Below are 23,136 nucleotides of genomic sequence, written 5' to 3'. Positions count from 1 at the left end.
AGCTGAAGCACTCTGTGAGACTGGTTTGTGGCCTGTTTGGAGAGGTAACCAGTCTGGGGACTGTAAGGAGCCCCGAAGTTGAGCAATTCGCCCTGAGCGGAAGCCCTCAGCTGTGTCCAGACACAGTCCGGTCTGTCACAGCCCCAGCCAAGCCGTTTGCTGCGCCATGAGGAGAACCGCCCTGTGCTGGGCACCTGATCAGTGAAGAGAAGTTCAGCGCCCAGACTGCCTGGGAGGGCAGCACAAGGAGTCATCGTCTCCAGGAGAGGCAGTGGTCTCATCACACCATCAGCCCCAGGGTTCTCCTGGCTTTGCAGGCGTCATGGAGACGGGGAGTGCTACGGAGGGAAGGGATGATGAGGCAGCTCAATGGATGTTTTCGGGGAGTTCGTTCAGAGCAGCGAGGCAGAAAGCACAGAGCCCTGGAGGGGCAGGGCGTCAAGAAACCCCCTGAAATCTTCAAGTCTGAGCTGTGAGGGGAGCACGTCACCCTGGACCATTCCTCACAGGTGTCTGCCCAGCCTCTTTTTAAACGCCTCCAGCGACAGCGATTCCACAGCCTCCTTTGGGAGCCTCTTCCAGAGCTTAACTGCCCTTAGGGACAGAAAGTTCCCCTAAATCTCCCTCGGTGCAGGTAAAGTCCCTCACACATTGTCCAACTTCAGTGGACATAGAGACAAGTAATCATCAGCCCCTTTAGAAGAGCCTGTAACACACGTGAAGGCCTGTTATCGGCCCTCCCTACCTTTTCTTTTCTCAAGACTGTCTATGGCGTTCTCATGGGTCAGGTATTTTACACCTTTTATCATTTTTGTGACTCTCCCCTGGACTCGCTCCACCTGGCCCACATCTTCCCTACAGTGTGGCAGCCAGAACCCAACAGAGTCCGTCAGCTGAGACTGGTGGAGGAGGACAGGCACCGCCCAGATCTGACAAGCCAGAGCCCTGTTTAGACAAACCCTTTTTTGCAGCTGTATTCCCTTGTTGACTCATATGCCCATTTGTGATCTTGGATAACCCCCAGATCGTGTTCAGCAGCACTGTCCCCAGCCCATGGGCCATCCTCAGCTGGAGCAATTGCACAATCTGGCCTGAGACTTCCTGTCCATTACTGCCCCATGCCCTGCTCTTTCCCACCATCACCCCGCCCTCTCCCTGCGTGGCATCTTGTACCCTAGGATGCAGCTTTGGGGATCACTGGGGGGCTGGCACCACATGGAGGCAGCAGTCATGCCCCCTCTATTCTCTGTGTGGCAGGAGCCATGGCGGAGTCAGACAGCACTGGACAAATGCACTTGCTCTGTTGTGCTCTGCTTCCCCATGGCTCCTACTGATGTGGGGAGTGTGTGTGGGGCCCGACTGCTGCCTCTGCACAGCACCAGGCCCCCCAGTGACCTCCAAAGCCACGTCCTCCCTCTTCCCAAGCAGAGAGATCCGATCCCAGACAGGAGATGCCACAGCTGAGGATGGCACAACTATGAGGAGCTGCCGGTGTGGGATGCTGGCTCCTGGGAACTTCTTCAGAGGGGTATCCCAAGCTCTGCTACCACTAGCAAGCTTGAAGAAAACCCAATAATCTCTGATAGCTGACCTCTCAGTCTTAGTCATGCACTCACCCACCTCCTATTACTTTCCAGGACACAAGAATCAGATCCTAGTCTTTAAAAGGGTGTTCTTATTAACAAAACAAAAAGATATTCTTGATAAAGGATACTTCATTGCTAGGTGTTATAGAGCAGCTGAGAAAAGAATAGATTAAAACACAGAGAATTGCTTCCCTGGGATTCAGTTTTAGTTACAGCGTAAGGGGGGGTTAACTAAACACCAAAACAAAGACAATTGTGTCGAACTATAAACATTCCCTATCTACTCACATGTTTGTACTTCCAAAGTCTAGTCCATTTCTAGGCATGGGTATTCATCTCCCTTCCCCCCAGTTCTTGGTTTGAATGCCCAAAGGAAAAGCAGCAGGCAGATTCCCTTTCAAGCCAACTCTAACACGTTCTTCCCATTGGTTCTCCTGGCTACCTGCCAACACTTCCTGGTCACCCACTTTCCAGGGTGAACCCTTTAGTTACTGAATGCTGAACTGTTTCTTCAGACAACGAGGGTGAGAAAGGCCAATCTGTACCTCTCTCCTTCACTCTCTTACCAAAACATTGCTTCTCTTTTTAAGCTGTAATATTTTACTAGAAGACTTACTTGGCCTTGCTCGGGTCCTTCAGGGCAGGGGGCTGGCGGTGTGGGGAGTGCAGGAGTCAGAGCTAAGTGGGATGGGCCCTGCCAGCAAGGAGGAGACAGGAAGCCTGCACCTCGTACTCCTGCGAAAAGCCTGCCTGGGGGAAACTCAGCTCTGGAGGGAAGAAGGAAGCCACAGGCTGGCGCACACAGGGCTCTGTGGGCTTGTCGGAGGCTATGGGTGTCAGGCTGTGAGCCCAGCAGCAGAGCATTTAAGGCACCCAGAGTTCCAGGGCAGACAATGACACAACACCTCACTCCCAGAACATGCACCTCAGTCTGTAGAGCGGTGCCGGTAAGGTTCAGGGAGGTGTCACAGGCCGAGGGAGCGAGCTGCAGTGGCTGGAGGCTGACCCTGGAGGTGCTCCCTGTGGCAATAAGAGGCCAGGCTGATTATGGAACCTGGTGGGAGGGAGGGCAAGGGCATGGCAGGTAGCACTGGCATGAAATGCCCAAGCCAGGCAACGCTCCTCAGCCTGGTCCATCCTGCCAGGCCGGAGCCATTCCCTCCCATAGGCTGTGTGAACCACGGTAGCCAGCCACTCCCAGCAACTCAGCCCTGGCTCCTCGTGGTTTCCTGGATGCTTTATTCCCACTGTTCAATCCCAGGGCGCATCCCAGGGGAACGCCCCCAGGAGGCCTCCCATGCGGTCCCGGTAGATCCCGTCGAAGGCCTTGCTCTGCGCCGCTGTGAAATGGTTCTTCCAGTCCCCACAGATGCCTGTGGAAGGCGAGTGGCGCTGCTCAGGATTCGCACCATGGCCATCGCGGGGACTGGGACTCGCCTCCCACCCTGCAGATCGCGGGGCGCTTGCTGCTGCAAGGGGGGGTTGAGCCCACCCTGCTCCCAGTGCAAAATCCTGGCTCTGCCCCCGGCTCATCCCCCACAAGGGCTCGATGGGATCTGTGAAGCTCCCCAATGATGGGGCTGCCTGACAGCAGCCTCCTCACTATAACTTTGGGCTGGGCCCTGACTGAGCTCCCAGGCATCCTTCTTATAGTCCTAGTCCCGCCCTTTGACTTCCGGTCAGGTGAGGGGGCGGGGCTAGGCTGGGCCCAAAATGGCTCCCAGAGGGGTTCCTCCGCCTCCGGCTCAGTGGGTGGCCATTCCACCCCCCTACACTCCTCCCCCCTTAAGTCCAGCTCCCAATCTCCGGGACCGGGATTCTGCTCTTCCTCCCTGCGGGACAGGGCATCGACATTGTCCCTCCCTGCTCGGTGTTTCACTGTGAATACATACGGTTGGAGGGACAGGTACCATCTCATGATGCGACTGTTGGTATCCCGCATCTGATGGAGCCATTGTAGGGGTGCATGGTCTGTAAAAAGAATAAAAGAGTCTCCAAGGAGGTAATACCGCAGCGCCTCGATGGCCCACTTTATCGCTAGGGCCTCCTTCTCAATTGCAGCGTAGCGGCGCTCTCGAGGAAATAGTTTTCGGCTGATATACAGCACTGGGTGTTCTTCTCCCTCAATTTCCTGGGACAGTACTGCCCCCAGTCCGCAGTCTGACGCGTCCATCTGGACAATGAAGGGCCAGGAGAAATCGGGGCTGAACAGAACTGGCTCGCTGCACACAGCGGCTTTTAGGTCCTGAAAAGCTGTCTTGCATTCCGGCGACCACCTGATCCTTTGAGGACTGTCTTTCTTGAGGAGCGCCGTGAGAGGCGCGGCTCGAGTTGCAAAGTGTGGCACAAAACGGCGATAGTAGCCTGCCAACCCTAAAAACCGTCTTACTTTCTTCTTGGAGTTGGGTGCCGGGTAGTTTTGGACCGCCTCCACCTTCCCTACTAGAGGCCGGACTAGGCCCCACCCCAGCTGGTACCCGAGGTAGGTGGTTTCCTGCCAGCCAAGTTTACATTTCGTGGGATTGGTGGTCAGGCCGGCATCCCGCAATGTCCGCATTACGGCCGCTACCCGCTCGAGATGTTCCTCCCAATCTTGGCTGTAAATTACCACATCATCTAGGTACGCGGCGGCATACGCCGTATGCGGGGATAGCAAGCGGTCCATCATTCGCTGAAATGTTGCAGGGGCCCCATGGAGTCCGAATGGCATCCTTATAAAATGGAACAATCCCGGGGGAGTTGAAAAGGCAGTTTTTTCTCTCGATTCGGAGTCCAGGGGGATCTGCCAATATCCCTCTGTAAGATCTAGGGTGGTTATAAAGTCGGCTCTCCCCAAGCGTTCTAACAGTGCGTCTGTTCGCGGCATGGGGTAGGCGTCAAATTTTGAAATTTCATTTACTCGTCTGAAATCGATGCAGAAGCGGACACTGCCATCTGGCTTCGGCACCAAGACGATTGGGCTACGCCACTCGCTCTGGGAGCGCTCTATCACTCCCAGTTGCAGCATCGACTGGACTTCCTCCTCGACTACCTTCCGCATCTGGCGGGGGAGAGGCCGAGTACCTTCTCGTACCACTTGGCCTGGAGGGGTTCAAATGTTATGTGTTATTACCCCAGTATGGCCGGGTTGGGTTGTGAAGGTTTTTCAAAATGTCTCTCTGGGTATGTCTACACTACCCTCCTAGTTCGAACTAGGAGGGTAATGTAGGCATACCGCACTTGCAGATGAAGCCCGGGATTTGAATTTCCCGGGCTTCATTTGCATAAGCGGGGCGCCGCCATTTTTAAAAGCCCGCTGGTTCGAACCCCGTGTAGCGCGGCTACACGGGGCACGAACTAGGTAGTTCGAACTAGGCTTCCTAGTTCGAACTACCGTTACTCAAGAAAAGCATGAGAGTAAGGTTGTTAAAGGAATAGTATGTTACATGCACCGAATCTCCCAGTTCTCGATGCAGCCTCTAGGAGAGATGTTACAGCTGCTTGTTTAAGAGTTCTTGTTGCACATCCTAGGGTCAGGATGGGTTCACAGGTCTCTCGGGCTCTTCGATCCCTGCAATGCTGCCTCTGGAATGAAGTGCTGAGCTGAGAACCAAGATGGCATCGACCACATGGCCTATTTATCCCTCCTTCCTGGCCTCTTCTTGGCTGCAGGAGATCACCTGGTCCTCAGCCTCTCTCTGCTGGCCGCTCTTAGATGTCCGCCCTCATGCTTTAGGTGTGTCCTTGGCCCATTTAGTGCCATTGTCCCACAGGGCCTCGCTAATTAGCATGTCCACAGGCCGGGCTCTGCCCAATGCTCAACCACATGCAGAGAAATATTCAGGATCCACACAGACTACAGATTCCTAACTACACACACAGACGTTATACAACCACATAAATAGCTTACCTAGGACTATCAGATAATAAGCTTCTATTCAGCACCCCACATGGCCCCCTTTTCTACCATTTTCTGGGGCCAACACCCCCACCTATGGGTGCAGCAGTGATCTGGCTGCTCCCCTCAAGATCCAGTAATGTGACAGGCAGTGACTGGAGGAGCTGCCTGGGCATAGACTGTAACCCAGGGGCCCACAGTGCAGCAATCAACAGCAGTGTCTGTGTCTCCCCAGCCCCCATTCAGAGCTGAGTACAGGTACCTCCCCAGCCCCCTCCCCACCCCCGTCTCCTGCTCACAGCAGGTCAATAGGGTTCTCCCATTCTTGGGCCTCTGGTTCCCATGCAGCTGCTCCCAACAGGAGTCCCTTGCAGCCCGGCAGGCTGGGGCAGGCCCCATCTCTCCAGCACCAAGGTGATGACGGATACAGACACCAGGAGGAGCGAGACGAGGGTGCAGCCAATGGCCTAGCGGGCAGGAGATGTGGTCGGCCCTGCAAATGGAAAGGACCTGGTGACAGTCGGGTGCAAAGTGGCAAATGGCTCTGCAGTGCCAGCACTAGGCACAGAGCAACTGCCGTGTAGAGACCTTGTGTGAGTGCCCAGAGGGCTAGATCTACAGGGGATCATGCTGCAGGGGGCATGTTCCCCCGACAGGAGGCCGAAGTGACAGAGGCTGTTGGGGACTCTCCTCCCTTTGCCCAGGTGGTGTTGGAGGAGCAGGGAAGGACCCAGGTTTGCTCAGGCTGCACCAGGACTTGGTGCAAAGGCCTGACAGGAGCCAGCAACGGACACAGCAGCCCAGACCCTCTCGCCTCTCCCCAGTATGGCTGGCAGCTCACAGGGGCGACCCCGCCCTGGGCACGAGGCCTTGGCACCGGCTGTGGGCTCAGGAGGGGGCGGACATGGGACATAAGCGATGCCGAAGGGAGGGGTGTGGGCATTAGAGGCCACTACCATTGCCCCGCCCCCTTCCCCGCACCTACCCCTGCCCCTGTTCTGAGGCCACGCCCCCACTCATTCCACTCCCCCCTCCCTCTGCTGCTTGGGCTCCCCCACCCTCACTCAGGTTCGCTGGCCTGAGGCTGGGGTTACGGTGCAGGATGGCTGGGGAGTGGGGCGCGGGAGAGGCTGCGGGTTGCAGGCTCTGGGACAGGTTCAGGGCAGCGATGGGAGTTTGGGTGCAGACTCAGAGGCAGTTAACTGTGGGAGGAGGATCCAACAGGAGGCTGGGGTTTGGGGTGGGGGGTGTCTACCCCAGCTGCTTGAGAGATACTAGACTGACTCTGGTTTCCTTGTGTCTCCCCGGCTGGGCTCTCACTCCCACTTCTCCTCTCAGGGTCCCTGCCGGCTCCCCTGCTCTATCTGAATGCGTCCCTGGCGCCTCCAACCGCCCCCCCCCCCAAGCCTCACGAATGTGGCCCCGACTGAGACATCTCACTCCCCTGGCACTCCAGCCCCAGCACAGATTAACTCTCCTGGGTTCCAGGGAGAGTGGCATTTGCGGGTCCCTCTCAATCTGAGGGGGGGCCAAAAATGAGGGATCCCCGAACCTCAGTCCTCCCTGTCCCTTCCCCTCACCTCAGTGAGGCTTGTGGGTTTTGGAAGAAGGGTTTTTGTATTTTGCTTTTCTCGTGTGTGGTCCCCAACTGGTTTTTCTGGGGGTCAGTGGCCCTGGAGACAAAAAAGGTTCCTCATCCCTGCCTTTAATAAAGAAAACTTTGAAACCCTTTGTGGTAGACAGAAATTAACATTTTACCTTATTTAAAATGAAGTTTCCTAAAGTTAAAACACCTAATCTGTGTAAACATTCCAATTAAACCAGTCACCCAAGCTCCAGCACTAGCACAATGGCGCCGCGTGATGATGCAATGGACGGTGCGCACCCAGGCTCCTACCCTCAGCTCTCTTCTGCACCCAACCGCCCCGTCCCAGACCCCAAACTCCTCGGTAGAAATGTGGCCCTTGACCACTTGCCAAAATGCCCCCCCCCCATTAAAAATTATTGACAAAGCCTGATCCAAATGTTTTTTGAAACGTTATTTAATCCGAATTGAAATACATTCTATACAATTGGGAGGGTTGGGGGGAGGGGGACGCAGCTGCTGGCTCCTCAGCTCCTTGTGCTCTCACTGGCTGTCTTCCTGCTGCAAGGGAAGCAGAATCCGTCACATTCATCCCTGGGGACTCAGGGGTACTGGGCCCCCCCAGCATTTCCACCCTCCTCCCCCCTGCGCTGAGACTTGTTCTGCTCTCTGGTCACCCCCCGTCAGGCCCGCAGGGTGAGCTTCTGACCCACCCAGCAGGGACGTGGGGTGGGGGCAGCATGAGGAAAGGGGCGGGGGACTCCCTGAGGGGATGGGAAGGAGACCCTGGCCCTGCCCCACTCTCCTGCATCTGCTCCGGCTGCTCACCATGTATCCCAGGAGCTGATGGGCCTGCCCATGCAGGGCGTGGGCCAGGACCAGCCCGGCCTGGCTGGGGCGCCTCAGGGGGGAGCGGGCAGCGAGCAGAGCCTTGTCTAAAAAGCAGTTCTCCTGCTCTGGCGTGAAGAGCTGCCCAAAGACCTGAAATCAAGAGCACGGGAGGTTTCAGCTGACGGCCCAGAGCCCGGCCCCAACTCCTGGGGCTAAAACAGCTTCCTCCTTCTGCAAACTCCCTTCCAGACCCTGCACCCAGACGCTCTCCTCACCCTGCACCCTAACCCCTGCCCCAGGTCACACCTTCCTCCTGCCCCCAAGACCCTCCCAGACCTCACCACCCTCCGCACAACAGAGCAGCCCTAGGCCACTGGCCAACATCTTGGAGCGACCTCCATCAAAAAGTGTTGCCCCCCCCCCCGCCCTGCTTCCCCTCCTACGGGAGATCCGGGGCAAGGTGCGGCGCTGCCCTTAGGAAGCGCCGCCCCTTTGAAACGCCGGGACAGCGTCACAAAGGGGCAGCGCCGCCCTGTCCACGGCTCGAATAGTCGAGGGAAAATGCATCGACCATTCGATCAGCGACTCCCCGCTTCCCACCCCGCGTCCTACCCGCACGAGGGCCCCAGCCAGCCCCACCCCCGAGCCCTGCCCTGCCCTGGCAGCGCGTCCTTACCTCTCCCACCCGCACGGTGTTGCTATGCGCCAGGACCCATCTCTCCTTATAGTAGTGCCTGCACCACAGGTCCTCTGCCTGGTGGATGTTGAGGCCTGCAAGAGACAAAGCAGGGTGATTCTGCTGGCAGGTCTGAGCCCTTCCCCTCCCACGGGTCCCTGCAGGCATCCCTGGGCAAATGGAGGGGCACAGGGGGCAGGACGGGAACACAGAGGGACGCATCCCCCCTTGGGCCAGTCTGGGCGGAAAGGGCTGGGTCCCCTCCCCCCGCCGCCGGCACCCTCAGGGTGTCCCTGGGGCCCAGGTCCCGGCTGGGTTCCTTACCCCTGTGGTGCAGGAGGAGTCGGTACAGGCTGTGCACCCCCTTCCGGGCCAGCCGGCTGACGTCTTCGGATGGGTCCGAAATAAAAAGGCCCAGCTGGGCCACGTGGTGACCCATCCTCGGCCAGTCGGCGGAGTTCTGAGGGGAGAGAAGAAGGGGGGTCCCTCAGCATCCTGGGGCTGCACGTCCCATGCTAACAGCCGCCGAGGCGGTTCTGAGCTCGGGGACCGACAGAGACACCTCCCGGGGCGGGGCGGGGCGGGGCGGGGCGGGGCGGGGCGGGGCCGGCCTTGCGAGGAGACAACCCTGAGCAATGGCCCTGACTGAAGGGTCACTCCGGGGGTGGAACAAGGGGATCCACTGACGGCCACTCCCCAGTCTGGGGCCCAGGTGCCCCCCGGAAAGGCCCAGGGTCGCCCCTCCCCGGGGAAAGGAGAACGCGGCCCATTCCCGGCCCATTCCCAGCTCTGCCTCCCGGGGACGCTCCCAGCCCCGCGCCCTGCAGCCCCAGACCCCCCGGCTCCGAGGTCACTTACCTCAAACCCCGGGAGGGTGGTGGCGACTCCCAGCAGGGCCGTGGTGCTGCCAAGGGCCCTGGCTCGCTCCTGGGGCAGGCGGGACTCCAGCCACGGGCTCAGGTGCTGGGGGGGAAAGAGGCAGGTCAGGACCCGTAGGGAGGCGCCGGTTCTGGGCAGAGCCTGGGGCTCCTCTCAGACTGTGCCCCCCCCCCCCCAGCCACTGACACAGCTCCTCTCTCGGCCCCCCGAGGAAGCAGGGACAATGGCCCCGTCCCCCCCACGGGGCTCACCTCCATGATCAGCTGCAGCCTGGCGGTGTCTGGGGACTCGGCGAGGAGGCTTGCCAGTAGGGCCTGGAGGTCGACGGGAAGGGCCCGGATGAACTGCTGCAAGACAAGGGGGAGCCCTGGGTCAGAGGGGGGTTGGGGAATCCAGGGTGCAGCCTTGAGCAGGGTCTGAGCCGCCTCGCAGAGCAGGGAGGAGCCCAGGCTGGGCATGGAAGGGACGGGCCCCCAGGGAGAGCAACGGGAAACCTGGAGGGAAGGATTCAAACCTGCAGCTTCTTCTCTCCCTCTGCCCCCACCCCCACTCCTCTCTGGAGCTCCAGCCCAGCCCGGGAGCAGGGCCCGGAGGGACGTACCTGTGTGTGGATGGGCTCCTGCTGCCAGTCCCCAGACACAGTCTGTCCCACGGCCGCCCTCAGCAGGGGGCTCAGGAGCTGGGCCTGTAGGGGAGGCTGCAAGGTGCTGGCAGGAGAGAGGGGCAGAGACTGTTAATTCAGCAGCAGGGCTGTATCCAGACTCAGGGGGTTTTTCGGGAAAAGTAGCCTTTTTCCGAAAAAACATCACCTGCGTCTAGACTGCAGTCGCGTTCTTTCGAAATTAAATCAAAAGAACGCGGCTTTTCTTTCCACGGCGGTAAGCCTCATTTCACGAGGAAGAACGCCTTCTTTGGAAAGTGCTTCTTTCGAACGAAGGCGTTCTTGAATGTAACTAGGGCTTCTTCGAAAGAGAGCATCCAGACTCACTGGGTGCTCTCTTTCGAAAGAGGCTTGCAGTCTAGACATAGCCCAGGAGACAGAGACTTTCCCACTCCCTGGTCAGGGGATCTGCTCTGGGGGGGAGTCGGCGGGGGGGGGTCGGTACCTGAGGCTGCAGGCGGCGTTGAGGCAGTCGGCCAAGACCAGTGGGGTGGGGGAGTCCTCCATGATCTCCTGTGAGACCCAAGGAGACAAAGGGGCGTGTGAGGCTGGGGCCCCCAAGAGACGCTCACACGGCCAGCGCCCCCACCCAGCAGGATCCAACCCCACTGCCTCCCGCTGGCCTGTAGCCCCCCTGCCCGACACAGGGCCCCTCCCAGCACCCCCCTCCCAAACCGGGACCAGCTCAATCCTTGTCCCCAGGCCGTCTCCTGCCCCTCACTGCCCTGGTGACCAGCCTCTGAACCTCCTCATCCCTGCTCCCCAGGCGCATCCTCAGCAGCCCGCTCTGCTAACCTTCCAGCTCCCCCCCCCATGGCCCGGGGAGACCCCTCCCTGTTCCGAATCCCCCTCCCTGTCCAGCACCCCAGACCTGCCCCATTTCTGTGTCCCTCCCTCCTCCAGCATCCCCACCCACCCTCCCCATGTCCACCTCCCCCTCCCCCTCCAGCATTCCTGGCCCCACCCATCCCATTTCCAGCACCCCCACCCGCCGCCATGGCCCAGGCAGACCCCTGTCCACCCCACGTATCCCCTCCCCTCCTCCCGGCCGCCGCGACTCGCTCACCACGATCCTGGCCATCATGGTGTCCTTGCAGCAGCGCGGCGCCAGGGTGTCCTCGCCCCTTTGGAGGGCGGCGAGGCAGGCGGGGGGGACGGCCAGGAGGAACCGCTGCAGGGCGGCTGGGCTCTGCACCCCAGAGAGAGTCTGTGAGCCTGGGGCCTGCCTGCCCCCCATGGACAGCTGCAGGGCTCAGGCCTCCCAGGAGTGGAGGTGGGAGCTGACGGTTGTCCAAGCACCCACACTCCCCCCCCCAACTGCTTCTTCAGGCTTGTGGGGGCCCAGCTGGTGCATGACAAGAGACCTCAGCTTGGGGGGCCCAGGTCATGCAGGAGAAGGGGCCCCAGGGGGATCCCCAGGGACAAGCCCCTCCCGGAGGCGGGGACGTGCTGGGAAGGGGCCGGACAATCTCGGGTCCCCCCCCGTGTGGAGAAGGTTCCTACCGTGTCCCGGGTGTGGAGCTGCTCTTCAATATCATAGATGGCCCCTTCCTCCACCCGGGAGTCCATCCGCTCCTGGCAGAGCTCCGCCGAGGCGCAGGGGGGCTCTGTGCGGGAGGGAAGGGACCAGGGTGACTCCAGCGGCCAGCAGGGGTCATGCGCCCCCATGTCAGGGACCCAGGGCAGGTTGGGCCCCACACGCCCCTCGCAGGGACCCATCCCCCTTCCACCCTCACATCTGCCAACGCCCTCAGCAGAGCCCCCACCAGGAACAAGAGAGCCAAGCAGCAGCTCCCGCCCCCATCCATTGCCCTGGCTGCGGGGCAGACACTGGGGCTGCCCCCCCGTGTACTGGGTGAGCCCCTGGGCCCAGCATGTTCACGGCCCCTCACCTGGGTCTGAGCGGCTGCAGGAGGTGGCCCGGCTGCAGCTGGAGGCCCAGGCGCTGCTGCTCACTGAGCTGGACCCACAGCTGCAGGGGCTGGTGCGGAGAGGCTGGGGGCTCCCGGAGACTGGCAGGTCCCTGGGGGCCGGGCAGGGCGATGCCCCCTGGTGGTAATGGGGGCTGGGCTCCTGGGGCAGGTGTTTCTCTCCACAGAGGAGGCCCCAGAGCCACCCTACCCGGCTGCCCCGCTGGGCTGGGTCCCGCCTTCCCAGCCGCCTCTGGAGCCAGGTCCGGAGGGGCCTGGCCGGTGGGCGAGTCGCCCCGAGCTGGTGGGATTCAGCTTCCCCGCCCGCGGGGACGGAGGAGCTGCTTCCCACCGGCCCTGGGGCCATCTTCAGGGCTTTCCGGAACCACAGCCTGATGTGTTTGGCCATGCTGCAAATGAGGGGAGCAAAGGGGAGCTTGGGGCGCAGCCTGCAGACCGAAATCCAGGGGTTCCAGCTCCCCAGAGGGACTGCCCCCAGCCCCCAAATGGCCCCTTGCTTATCGGCTCGGTCTTGCACAGGCACTTCTGGCCCTTGACCGAGGGCTGGGCCTGCCTGGAACCCAGCCGGCCCCGGGCGGGATCCAAACCCCTGGGGGCTCTTACCTTCTGCAAAACGCTGTCCGGATGTGGAACTCACAGAGGACAAAGCAACTGTGAGCAGGAGACGCACCAGAGCTAAAGCAACCGGGGGTCTCCAAAGTCCCCTGGGCCCGCCCCCCCCTTTATCAGCCTGAGATGTGGGTTCCTCTGTGAGGTCACCACCTCCCCACCTGCCCTTTGCCTGATCTGCTGAGGGCTGCCCAAAGCCCCTGTGAGGTCACTGCCCCCCCCCACCTCACCCTGCCAGGCAAATGTCCTGCCTCTGGCCACCCCTCTGGGAAGTTGGAGCCATTCCTAGGGGTCCCCCCCCCACTCCCTGACTGGGCATCCTGCAGCCAGCAGCTCCAGTAGCCCCATAGGCTGCTCCCTGCCCTACGCTGCAGGCTTCTTGCACAAGAACTGTTTCACACCGGAGTTCTTGCGCAAAAGGTCTCGTGCAAGAGCACCTCCACCCTGCCATGTGCTTTTGCACAAGAGTGTCCATGGCATTGTGAACGCTTTCTTGTGCAAGAAAGCTCTGATGACCATTTTAGCCATAAAAGTGTCTTGCTCAAGAAGCCCCTGGTGCCCGTCCACGCTGCCTTCTTGCACAACAGCTCTTGCACAAAAGGGGCTTATTCCTCGTGGGGAGAGGAATAACTCCTGTGCAAGAAGCCCTCTTTTCTGATGCTTTACTGCAAATTTACTTGCACAAGAATTCACGTGCAGTGTAGACGCGCCACAAGTTTTTGCACAAGAACAGTTGTTCTTGAGCAAAATGCCTGCAGTGCAGACGTGGCCTTGGTGTCACCCAGCACTGGACTTCCCGGCCAGGAGCAAGAGTTAGAGCCTCCCACTCGCCCCGCTGCCTCTCACGGGCTCCCGTCCGGCCCCAGCCCTGGGCTTTGCCCTAGCGCATCCCAGCAAGGCCTCTGGCCTGCACTAGACCCATTGACATGTGGAGAATCCACCACTGCCCTGGGGCGCTTTTGTCTATGGGACTCGGACTCACAGCTGAGCATGGAGCCTGATTTCTCCCAGGACTTGGGCTCTTTCCTGGCCAGGCCCTGGAACTGGTTCCACCTTTGTCTGCCAGGGACCGATACTGTCTCTCCAGGGAGGCCCTGCAGTGCAGGCACCTTCCTTTCCCCCCTCGGGAGCAGTCATTGTTCTGCACCCCACAAAGCAGTGGTTCGCACTAGCTGGCTTTTAAAAATGGCGGCGCCGGCTTTATGCTAATGAAGCCCGGGAAATTCAAATCCCGGGCTTCATTAGCAAGTTCGGTATGCATACATTACCCCCCTAGTTCGAACTAGCGGGGTAGTGTAGACATACCCCCTGAGACTCACTGGTGCTGGCTCACCCCCTGTCCTGCTCGTGGCTCCGTTGTCCTCCTCCCCACAGCCCCCCCCAGCTCTAAATGCTGCTCACATCAGTTCCCCTTCCCCGTGGCCAGGCCCTGCAGGGCTCTGGGGGCTGGTTTGCTGCCCTCAGCCCTGCAGTAGCCTGCTCCCCAGTTTGCAGCCCCTCCCATCATGCGTGGGGTCTCCTGGTACCGGAGGGAGGACGGGGGCAGACCAGGAAGGTTAATTTGATGTTGCAGCGGCAGGAAGAGGAGGGGTGGCGCAGAGGAGCTGTCAGTACATTATCCCAATACGCCATCCCAGTGCAGGCGTCGCACTCAGCTCTACCTGCAGAGGAGTCTCTATCTGCGCTGAGCAGAAAGGGGGTCTAGGACACACACACAAGTAGCCCCAGAACCACGCAGGAGCAGAGTCGTTCTGCGAAAGGGAGAGGTTTATTGGGTCTGCGAGGGCGGCCGTAGGGGGGTGTCGTGAGTGTGCCACTCATCTCCGTCTGGGCAGCGGCACCGGTCGGGCTCAGAACTGGGCACAGGACCCGACCACGGCACCATCGATCTCCAGTGTATCGATCTGCTGGAAGCCGCGGCAGAGCTGAATTGCAGAACGGCTGCCCATTGGCAAAGACCTTGAAATGCTGGTTCCTGCAGCCGATGGAGAGGAACCCACTCCTCCTGGGGGGAGGAGCAGCCAAGAGAGGGACCCACTCAGACCGGTCTGGCAGCGTGACGTAGTGGAACCAGCGCTGCCTAGGTAGGGTTTTACCTCCCCCCAGTCTGCTTCTGAGACCGAGTTTCCCCCTCTGCCCCATGGGCTAACAACAAGGCACTTTACAAACATTCTCTGTGTCATCGGCATTGTATGAAGGAGGAAACTGAGGCATGGAGCAGCATCTGATTTATATAGCTCGAGCCAATCCCCACCCCTCTCGGTCTGCAGGAAAAGAAGCCAAGTGCTCTTGTTCCCACCAGTCCTCCATTCCCCTGCTTCCACCTGATGTCAAATACACAAAGCTCACTACTTCTTCTTTCCTGCACTTAAGCCAAGCAGATCAGGATGGGGAGGAGACATGAGGGAGCCCCCAGGCTCTTGCTCTTTCTCGCACATACACACACATATATTATTTTAGAAAACGCCAGGTGTGAGCTAGAGGAGAATCTCCATTAACTGTTAGCACTATAGGGCATATGATACATACATAAAGCATTTACAGTCCATCCAGCAGAGGGCAACAATACACCCCGCACACATGTAGCTCCCCCTCCTTTTCCAAATGCCCCAAGATTTAAACTACTGGAGACTACCCATTAGCTGCTAGTTGTATAGGAACTATGGGTATGTCTACACTACAAAGTTAATTCGAACTAACAGCCGTTAGTTGGAATTAACTTTCATAGGTGCTACACATACAAACCGCTAGTTTGGACTTAATTCGAACTAGGTAAACTTCATTCTACCAGGAGTAACGCCAAATTCGAATTCAGTAGTTGGAATTAAGGGCTGTGTAGCCACTTAATTCGAAGTAGCTGGAGGCCAGCCCTCCCCAGGTTCCCCTGGTGGCTGCTCTGGGCCAAACCAGGAAAACTCCTCTCCTCTCCCCAGCCCTGGGTCCCTTAAAGGGGTAGACTCTGGCCAGACGGCACTTGCCAGAGCCAGCCCTGCCAGCAGTCTCTGCCCCGAACCAGCGGCTGCAGGATGAGCCAGGCAGCCAGTGCCAGCGAGCCGTCCCCCCGCCCAGTCCCCCAGCACCCAGGGGCCAGCCAGGGGCCGTAGATGGCGCGCACCCTCCTGGTCTAGTGTGGAGGTCATGGACCTCATTGAGGTTTGGGGGCAGGCCCCCAGCGTCCATGATCTCTGTACTAGGAGGAGGAACGTGGCCGTCTACGGGCGCATAGCGGCCGCCATGGCCGGAAAGGGACACAGGCCACCCAGGAGCAGGTGCACCTGAAAGTAAAACAGCTGCGGCAGGCGTACGCCATGGCCACCAGGGGCGGCGCCGCAGCAGGGGCTGCCACCTGCCCCTACTTCCCTGCCCTCGACCGACTCTTGGGGGGCGGGGCGGTCCGTGCCAGCCCGGGAGGCAGCGAGCCGGGACTGGAGGGCCCTGACCTGGGCACACCGGAGGGGCCACCACAAGGAGTTCCAGCACTGGAGTCGGCAGGGTCATCCAGGGAGACCGTACCGGGGAAGTAGTTCCAATTAAGTAGTTCGGGGGAGGAGGCGGGAGGGAGACCAGGGACCGCGCACGTGGGCCATGCCTCCCACGGATCACACAGACACCTGTGCACGTGCAAGCACATGCCATGCCACGCTCCAGCTGCGTGACACCCAGGGGCCGTGGCCCAATAGGCACATGCATGTCTGAAGAGACCTGACATGCTCCTGACCCTGGGGCGGTACCACAACTTCACGAGTTTTGCTTACAACACACCTGTTGATACAACCTAGAATCATATTTGCTTTTTTTGCAACAGCATCACACTGTTGACTCATATTCAACTTGTGGTCCACTATGACCCCTAGATCCCTTTCCGCCATGCTCCTTCCTAGACAGTCGCTTCCCATCTTGTATGTATGGAACTGATTGTTCCTTCCTAAGTGGAGCACTTTGCATTTCTCTTTATTAAACCTCATCCTGTTTACCTCTGACCATTTCCCTAACTTGCTAAGGTCATTTTGAATTATGTCCCTCTCCTCCAAAGAAGTTGCAACCCCACCCAGTTTGGTATCATCTGCAAACTTAATAAGCGTACTCTCTATCCCAATATCTACATCATTGATGAAGATATTGAACAGTACGGGTCCCAAAACAGACCCTTGAGGAACTCCACTTGTTATCCCTTTCCAGCAGGATTTAGAACCGTTAACAACAACTCTCTGACTACGGTTATCCAACCAATTATGCCCCCACCTTATCGTGGCCTTATCTAAGTTATATTTGCCTAGTTTATCAATAAGAATATCATGCGAGACCATATCAAATGGCTTACTAAAGTCTAGGTATATGACATCCACTGCTTCTCCCTTATCCACAAGGCTCGTTATCCTATCAAGGAAAGCTATCAGATTAGTTTGGCATGACTTGTTCTTCACAAACCCATGCTGGCTATTCCCTATCACTTTATTACCTTCCAAGTGTTTGCATATGATTTCCTTAATTACCTGCTCCATTATCTTCCCTGGGACAGACGTTAAACTGACCGGTCTGTAGTTTCCTGGGTTGTTCTTATTCCCCTTTTTATAGATGGGCACAATATTTGCCCTTTTCCAGTCTTCTGGAATCTCCCCTGTCTGCCATGATTTTTCAAAAATCATAGCTAAAGGCTCAGATAGCTCCTCTATCAGCTCCTTGAGTATCCTGGGATGCATTTCATCAGGACCTGGTGAACAGTGGGATGGGGAATGTGGGAGTATGGGGAGCTCAGGGTGGGGGATGAGGAGTGTGAGGATGTGGGGGAGCTCAGGGTAGGGGGTGGGGAGTGTGGGAGGATGGGGAGCTCAGGGCAGGGGTATGGTGGAGCTCAGGACAGGGGGCTGGGGAGTGTATGGGTGTGGGGAGCTCAGGGCAGGGAGTCCAGGAGTGAGGGGGGGCGCAGTGCAGGGATTGTGGTGCAGGAGTCAGGGGTAGGTGGTGGGGGGTGTTTGGAGGCTCAGGGCAGGGGACTGGGAGTGCAGCCACTACACTACTTGGCCACCAGATCCCTGGAGTACACTGTGGCTGTGCAGCCCAGCGTGCTGACAGCACCCAAAGCCCCGCCCCCAGCCCGCCAGGCTTAGTGGGGCACCCCAGAGCGGCTTCCTATCGCCCTTGTCTAGCACAACATGGACAGTTGGTTCCCACTACCGTGATCTCCTAGGAGACTGAGACACCATTCTGCCAGGACGGCCCAAGCTGCTGAGGGAAATTGCCCCCCACCATCCCGTCTGTCCAGGTCCCTCTGCCTCTGGGTTTTTTCTTCAAGGGCCAGATGTGTGGGGCTGGGACTGTCCTTGTTCTGTGTTTGCAGAGTGCCCAGCAGAATGGCTCCTGCTTCACCCCTGGCCTAGAAATAAGCAGAACAGGCAGTTTGGGGAGGGAAGAACCAGGGAAGGGAAGGTTTGGGGCCAGGGGCTAAGAGGCGGGGCTGGGAGGCAGGGCTGGGGTGGAGATGCAGATGTAGGGAGTTGGGGTGGAGGCTGGAAGAAATAGAACTCAAGGAGCTGGAAGGGTTGGTGAAGGATGGAGTAAAGGGAGGGGGGCCAGTCTACAGGACATGGAGGTGCCAGCCACAGGAGGGAGGAAGAGACGTTTGTTTGACAGGACCCCAGGGATTTGGGAGCGAGGAACAGTGGGAGGGGAGTGGGAAACATTTGGGGAGAGGAACCTTTGGGAGACCTGGTGTTAAGGAGGGTGGCAGTCAACGGGAGAGGAGAAAAAAAGGAGCAGGTGCTGCCTGGGTCCAAGGAGGTGGGGAGAGATGGGGTCTGGGTGTCACGAGTACCAGAGTTAGCTGCACCTCCGTCCTCCTCCCTACCTGGTATCTCTGCCCCCTCCCTCCCGAACTTTCCTTCTGCATGTCTCTGGGCCTCTCTGTCAGTGCCAGAGGGGATCCCCCCCCCCCCGCCATGGCTGGATTCTTCCCTTCCCGAGACATGCAGTCACCATCTCAGTGGGGTGGGAGCCCTTTGATGCTTCGCCTGCGTGTTCCCAGCCGAGAAGGGGCGGCTAATCCCGCAGAAGCAGAGCCCTGCAATTTTGAGTACCTGGACCCAGGGGTACTCAAGTGGACCCAGTGGGGTTAAAATAACGGAACGTCTCTTGTCCCACCAATCCCCCAGGACTCACCCCTCTTCTCTGCATTGCGCAGCGTCCGGGGGATACCGCCCCGCGGGGACACTCATGCCCGTGTCCAAGGGGCTGTCCCGTAGCCTATGTCAGTGTGAAAAGCATTAAAGGACCCTGCCCCAGAGGGAGAGCGTCTCTGGGGGCGTTGTCCCGGGATGACTGCAGTGCTTTGTCCACACCAGAATAGTGAGAGGCAGCCGCAGCCAGGGTTGCCAGATGGTCAATAAAAATACCAGTCATACTTGCCATTGCATCACAACCTAGAGTACATCTTATTTAGAAAATTGAGATCTTTTCTCAATTTATCTCCTGGACAGAAAGCTCAAATACTGGACTGTCCGGTTCAAACGGGACACCTGGCAACCCTAGCCGCAGCCCCTGCCCGGAAAAGCTCCCACGCTAAGCACCTGGGGGATTTAGGAGCACCAAGCAGTGGGCACAAAGCACAGTCACACACTTGTGCTCCCAACTCCCTTAGGGCTTTGAAAATGCTCCCCTTAGACGAGTTAGAATCAGTGTCCCCGTTTCACAGACGGGAGCTGAGGCCCACTCAGGGGAGTGGCAGGGCCAAGGGCTCTGCAGCAGACCTGGGACTTGAACCTCAGTCTCCCAGAAGTTCCACAACCAGCCCGCTCTGCTTTGCTAAAGGAGCAGGCGGGACTGTTTGTGCAGGAGGAGGAGCTGGGCTGGCTGGCTGGCTGGGGCAGGCCACAGCAGGGCTCAGCCCTTGGCCTGGCTGAGAGCGAGGAGAGGCCTGCAGGCTGAGGGGCAGTGTGACGGACCGGGCCGTGTCTGGGCACAGCTGAGGGCGTCTGCTCAGGGCGAATTGCTCAAATCCGGGGCTCCTTACAGCCCCCAGACTGGTGACCTCTCCACACAGGCCACAAACCAGTCCCACAGAGCGCTTCAGCTGCCTGCCTGAAGCCTCACGAGCAAAACCCCTCCGGCACCCCAGCAATATCCATGCCCCCGATGGCCCCGGGCCTCATACACCGGTGGGGGTCCTAGCACCCAATCCCACCTACCCCGAACAAGTTCTGTCTGGTCCCAAGAAACCAGCCACAGATCCCTGGTCAATTTACCCTCTGGATCTTACCCACAAATCATGCTGAGCCAATCCTTTAGCATCTAACACCTAAAGGTTTATTATTACAATAAAGAAAAGCATGAGAGTAAGGTTGTTAAAGGAATAGTATGTTACATGCACCGAATCTCCCAGTTCTCGATGCAGCCTCTAGGAGAGATGTTACAGCTGCTTGTTTAAGAGTTCTTGTTGCACATCCTAGGGTCAGGATGGGTTCACAGGTCTCTCGGGCTCTTCGATCCCTGCAATGCTGCCTCTGGGATGAAGTGCTGAGCTGAGAACCAAGATGGCATCGACCACATGGCCTATTTATCCCTCCTTCCTGGCCTCTTCTTGGCTGCAGGAGATCACCTGGTCCTCAGCCTCTCTCTGCTGGCCGCTCTTAGGTGTCCGCCCTCATGCTTTAGGTGTGTCCTTGGCCCATTCAGTGCCATTGTCCCACAGGGCCTCGCTAATTAGCATGTCCACAGGCCGGGCTCTGCCCAATGCTCAACCACATGCAGAGAAATATTCAGGATCCACACAGACTACAGATTCCTAACTACACACACAGACGTTATACAACCACATAAATAGCTTACCTAGGACTATCAGATAATAAGCTTCTATTCAGCACCCCACATGGCCCCCTTTTCTACCATTTTCTGGGGCCAACACCCCCACCTATGGGTGCAGCAGTGATCTGGCTGCTCCCCTCAAGATCCAGTAATGTGACAGGCAGTGACTGGAGGAGCTGCCTGGGCATAGACTGTAACCCAGGGGCCCACAGTGCAGCAATCAACAGCAGTGTCTGTGTCTCCCCAGCCCCCATTCAGAGCTGAGTACAGGTACCTCCCCAGCCCCCTCCCCACCCCCGTCTCCTGCTCACAGCAGGTCAATAGGGTTCTCCCATTCTTGGGCCTCTGGTTCCCATGCAGCTGCTCCCAACAGGAGTCCCTTGCAGCCCGGCAGGCTGGGGCATCACCAAGGTGATGACGGATACAGACACCAGGAGGAGCGAGACGAGGGTGCAGCCAATGGCCTAGCGGGCAGGAGATGTGGCCGGCCCTGCAAATGGAAAGGACCTGGTGACAGTCGGGTGCAAAGTGGCAAATGGCTCTGCAGTGCCAGCACTAGGCACAGAGCAGCTGCCGTGTAGAGACCTTGTGTGAGTGCCCAGAGGGCTAGATCTACAGGGGATCATGCTGCAGGGGGCATGTTCCCCCGACAGGAGGCCGAAGTGACAGAGGCTGTTGGGGACTCTCCTCCCTTTGCCCAGGTGGTGTTGGAGGAGCAGGGAAGGACCCAGGTTTGCTCAGGCTGCACCAGGACTTGGTGCAAAGGCCTGACAGGAGCCAGCAACGGACACAGCAGCCCAGACCCTCTCGCCTCTCCCCAGTATGGCTGGCAGCTCACAGGGGCGACCCCGCCCTGGGCACGAGGCCTTGGCACCGGCTGTGGGCTCAGGAGGGGGCGGACATGGGACATAAGCGATGCCGAAGGGAGGGGTGTGGGCATTAGAGGCCACTACCATTGCCCCGCCCCCTTCCCCGCACCTACCCCTGCCCCTGTTCTGAGGCCACGCCCCCACTCATTCCACTCCCCCCTCCCTCTGCTGCTTGGGCTCCCCCACCCTCACTCAGGTTCGCTGGCCTGAGGCTGGGGTTACGGTGCAGGATGGCTGGGGAGTGGGGCGCGGGAGAGGCTGCGGGTTGCAGGCTCTGGGACAGGTTCAGGGCAGCGATGGGAGTTTGGGTGCAGACTCAGAGGCAGTTAACTGTGGGAGGAGGATCCAACAGGAGGCTGGGGTTTGGGGTGGGGGGTGTCTACCCCAGCTGCTTGAGAGATACTAGACTGACTCTGGTTTCCTTGTGTCTCCCCGGCTGGGCTCTCACTCCCACTTCTCCTCTCAGGGTCCCTGCCGGCTCCCCTGCTCTATCTGAATGCGTCCCTGGCGCCTCCAACCCCCCCCCCCCAAGCCTCACGAATGTGGCCCCGACTGAGACATCTCACTCCCCTGGCACTCCAGCCCCAGCACAGATTAACTCTCCTGGGTTCCAGGGAGAGTGGCATTTGCGGGTCCCTCTCAATCTGAGGGGGGGCCAAAAATGAGGGATCCCCGAACCTCAGTCCTCCCTGTCCCTTCCCCTCACCTCAGTGAGGCTTGTGGGTTTTGGAAGAAGGGTTTTTGTATTTTGCTTTTCTCGTGTGTGGTCCCCAACTGGTTTTTCTGGGGGTCAGTGGCCCTGGAGACAAAAAAGGTTCCTCATCCCTGCCTTTAATAAAGAAAACTTTGAAACCCTTTGTGGTAGACAGAAATTAACATTTTACCTTATTTAAAATGAAGTTTCCTAAAGTTAAAACACCTAATCTGTGTAAACATTCCAATTAAACCAGTCACCCAAGCTCCAGCACTAGCACAATGGCGCCGCGTGATGATGCAATGGACGGTGCGCACCCAGGCTCCTACCCTCAGCTCTCTTCTGCACCCAACCGCCCCGTCCCAGACCCCAAACTCCTCGGTAGAAATGTGGCCCTTGACCACTTGCCAAAATGCCCCCCCCCCATTAAAAATTATTGACAAAGCCTGATCCAAATGTTTTTTGAAACGTTATTTAATCCGAATTGAAATACATTCTATACAATTGGGAGGGTTGGGGGGAGGGGGACGCAGCTGCTGGCTCCTCAGCTCCTTGTGCTCTCACTGGCTGTCTTCCTGCTGCAAGGGAAGCAGAATCCGTCACATTCATCCCTGGGGACTCAGGGGTACTGGGCCCCCCCAGCATTTCCACCCTCCTCCCCCCTGCGCTGAGACTTGTTCTGCTCTCTGGTCACCCCCCGTCAGGCCCGCAGGGTGAGCTTCTGACCCACCCAGCAGGGACGTGGGGTGGGGGCAGCATGAGGAAAGGGGCGGGGGACTCCCTGAGGGGATGGGAAGGAGACCCTGGCCCTGCCCCACTCTCCTGCATCTGCTCCGGCTGCTCACCATGTATCCCAGGAGCTGATGGGCCTGCCCATGCAGGGCGTGGGCCAGGACCAGCCCGGCCTGGCTGGGGCGCCTCAGGGGGGAGCGGGCAGCGAGCAGAGCCTTGTCTAAAAAGCAGTTCTCCTGCTCTGGCGTGAAGAGCTGCCCAAAGACCTGAAATCAAGAGCACGGGAGGTTTCAGCTGACGGCCCAGAGCCCGGCCCCAACTCCTGGGGCTAAAACAGCTTCCTCCTTCTGCAAACTCCCTTCCAGACCCTGCACCCAGACGCTCTCCTCACCCTGCACCCTAACCCCTG

General features: G+C 58.7%; 1 protein-coding gene across 1 annotated transcript; it reads right to left on the bottom strand.

Annotated features, from left to right (window-relative positions):
* Window positions 1–9,413: 9,413 nt before the first annotated feature.
* LOC142824406 (uncharacterized) lies at window positions 9,414–12,830 on the bottom strand. Its single transcript, XM_075916313.1, has 6 exons — window positions 11,988–12,830; window positions 11,599–11,702; window positions 11,162–11,284; window positions 10,541–10,608; window positions 9,686–10,141; window positions 9,414–9,518 (listed from the first exon to the last, which is right to left on the bottom strand). The coding sequence occupies exons 1-5, from the start codon at window positions 12,412–12,414 to the stop codon at window positions 9,943–9,945; spliced, it is 921 nt and encodes a 306-aa protein (XP_075772428.1). The 5' UTR covers window positions 12,415–12,830; the 3' UTR covers window positions 9,414–9,518; window positions 9,686–9,942.
* Between the last annotated feature and the right edge of the window lie 10,306 nt (window positions 12,831–23,136).

Source organism: Pelodiscus sinensis, unplaced genomic scaffold (assembly GCF_049634645.1).
Source record: "Pelodiscus sinensis isolate JC-2024 unplaced genomic scaffold, ASM4963464v1 ctg114, whole genome shotgun sequence".
Lineage (NCBI taxonomy): Eukaryota > Metazoa > Chordata > Testudines > Trionychidae > Pelodiscus > Pelodiscus sinensis.
This window is presented reverse-complemented; position numbering and strand designations above follow the sequence as displayed.

Coding starts and splice junctions, on each gene's coding strand:
- LOC142824406 (XM_075916313.1), bottom strand. CDS start 12,414: ATGGCCAAACACATCAGGCTGTGGTTCCGGAAAGCCCTGAAGATGGCC. Junction 11,703..11,987: donor CTGCAGCCGCTCAGACCCAG/GTGAGGGGCCGT, acceptor CCTCCCGCACAG/AGCCCCCCTGCGCCTCGGCG. Junction 11,285..11,598: donor AGCTCCACACCCGGGACACG/GTAGGAACCTTC, acceptor TCTGGGGTGCAG/AGCCCAGCCGCCCTGCAGCG.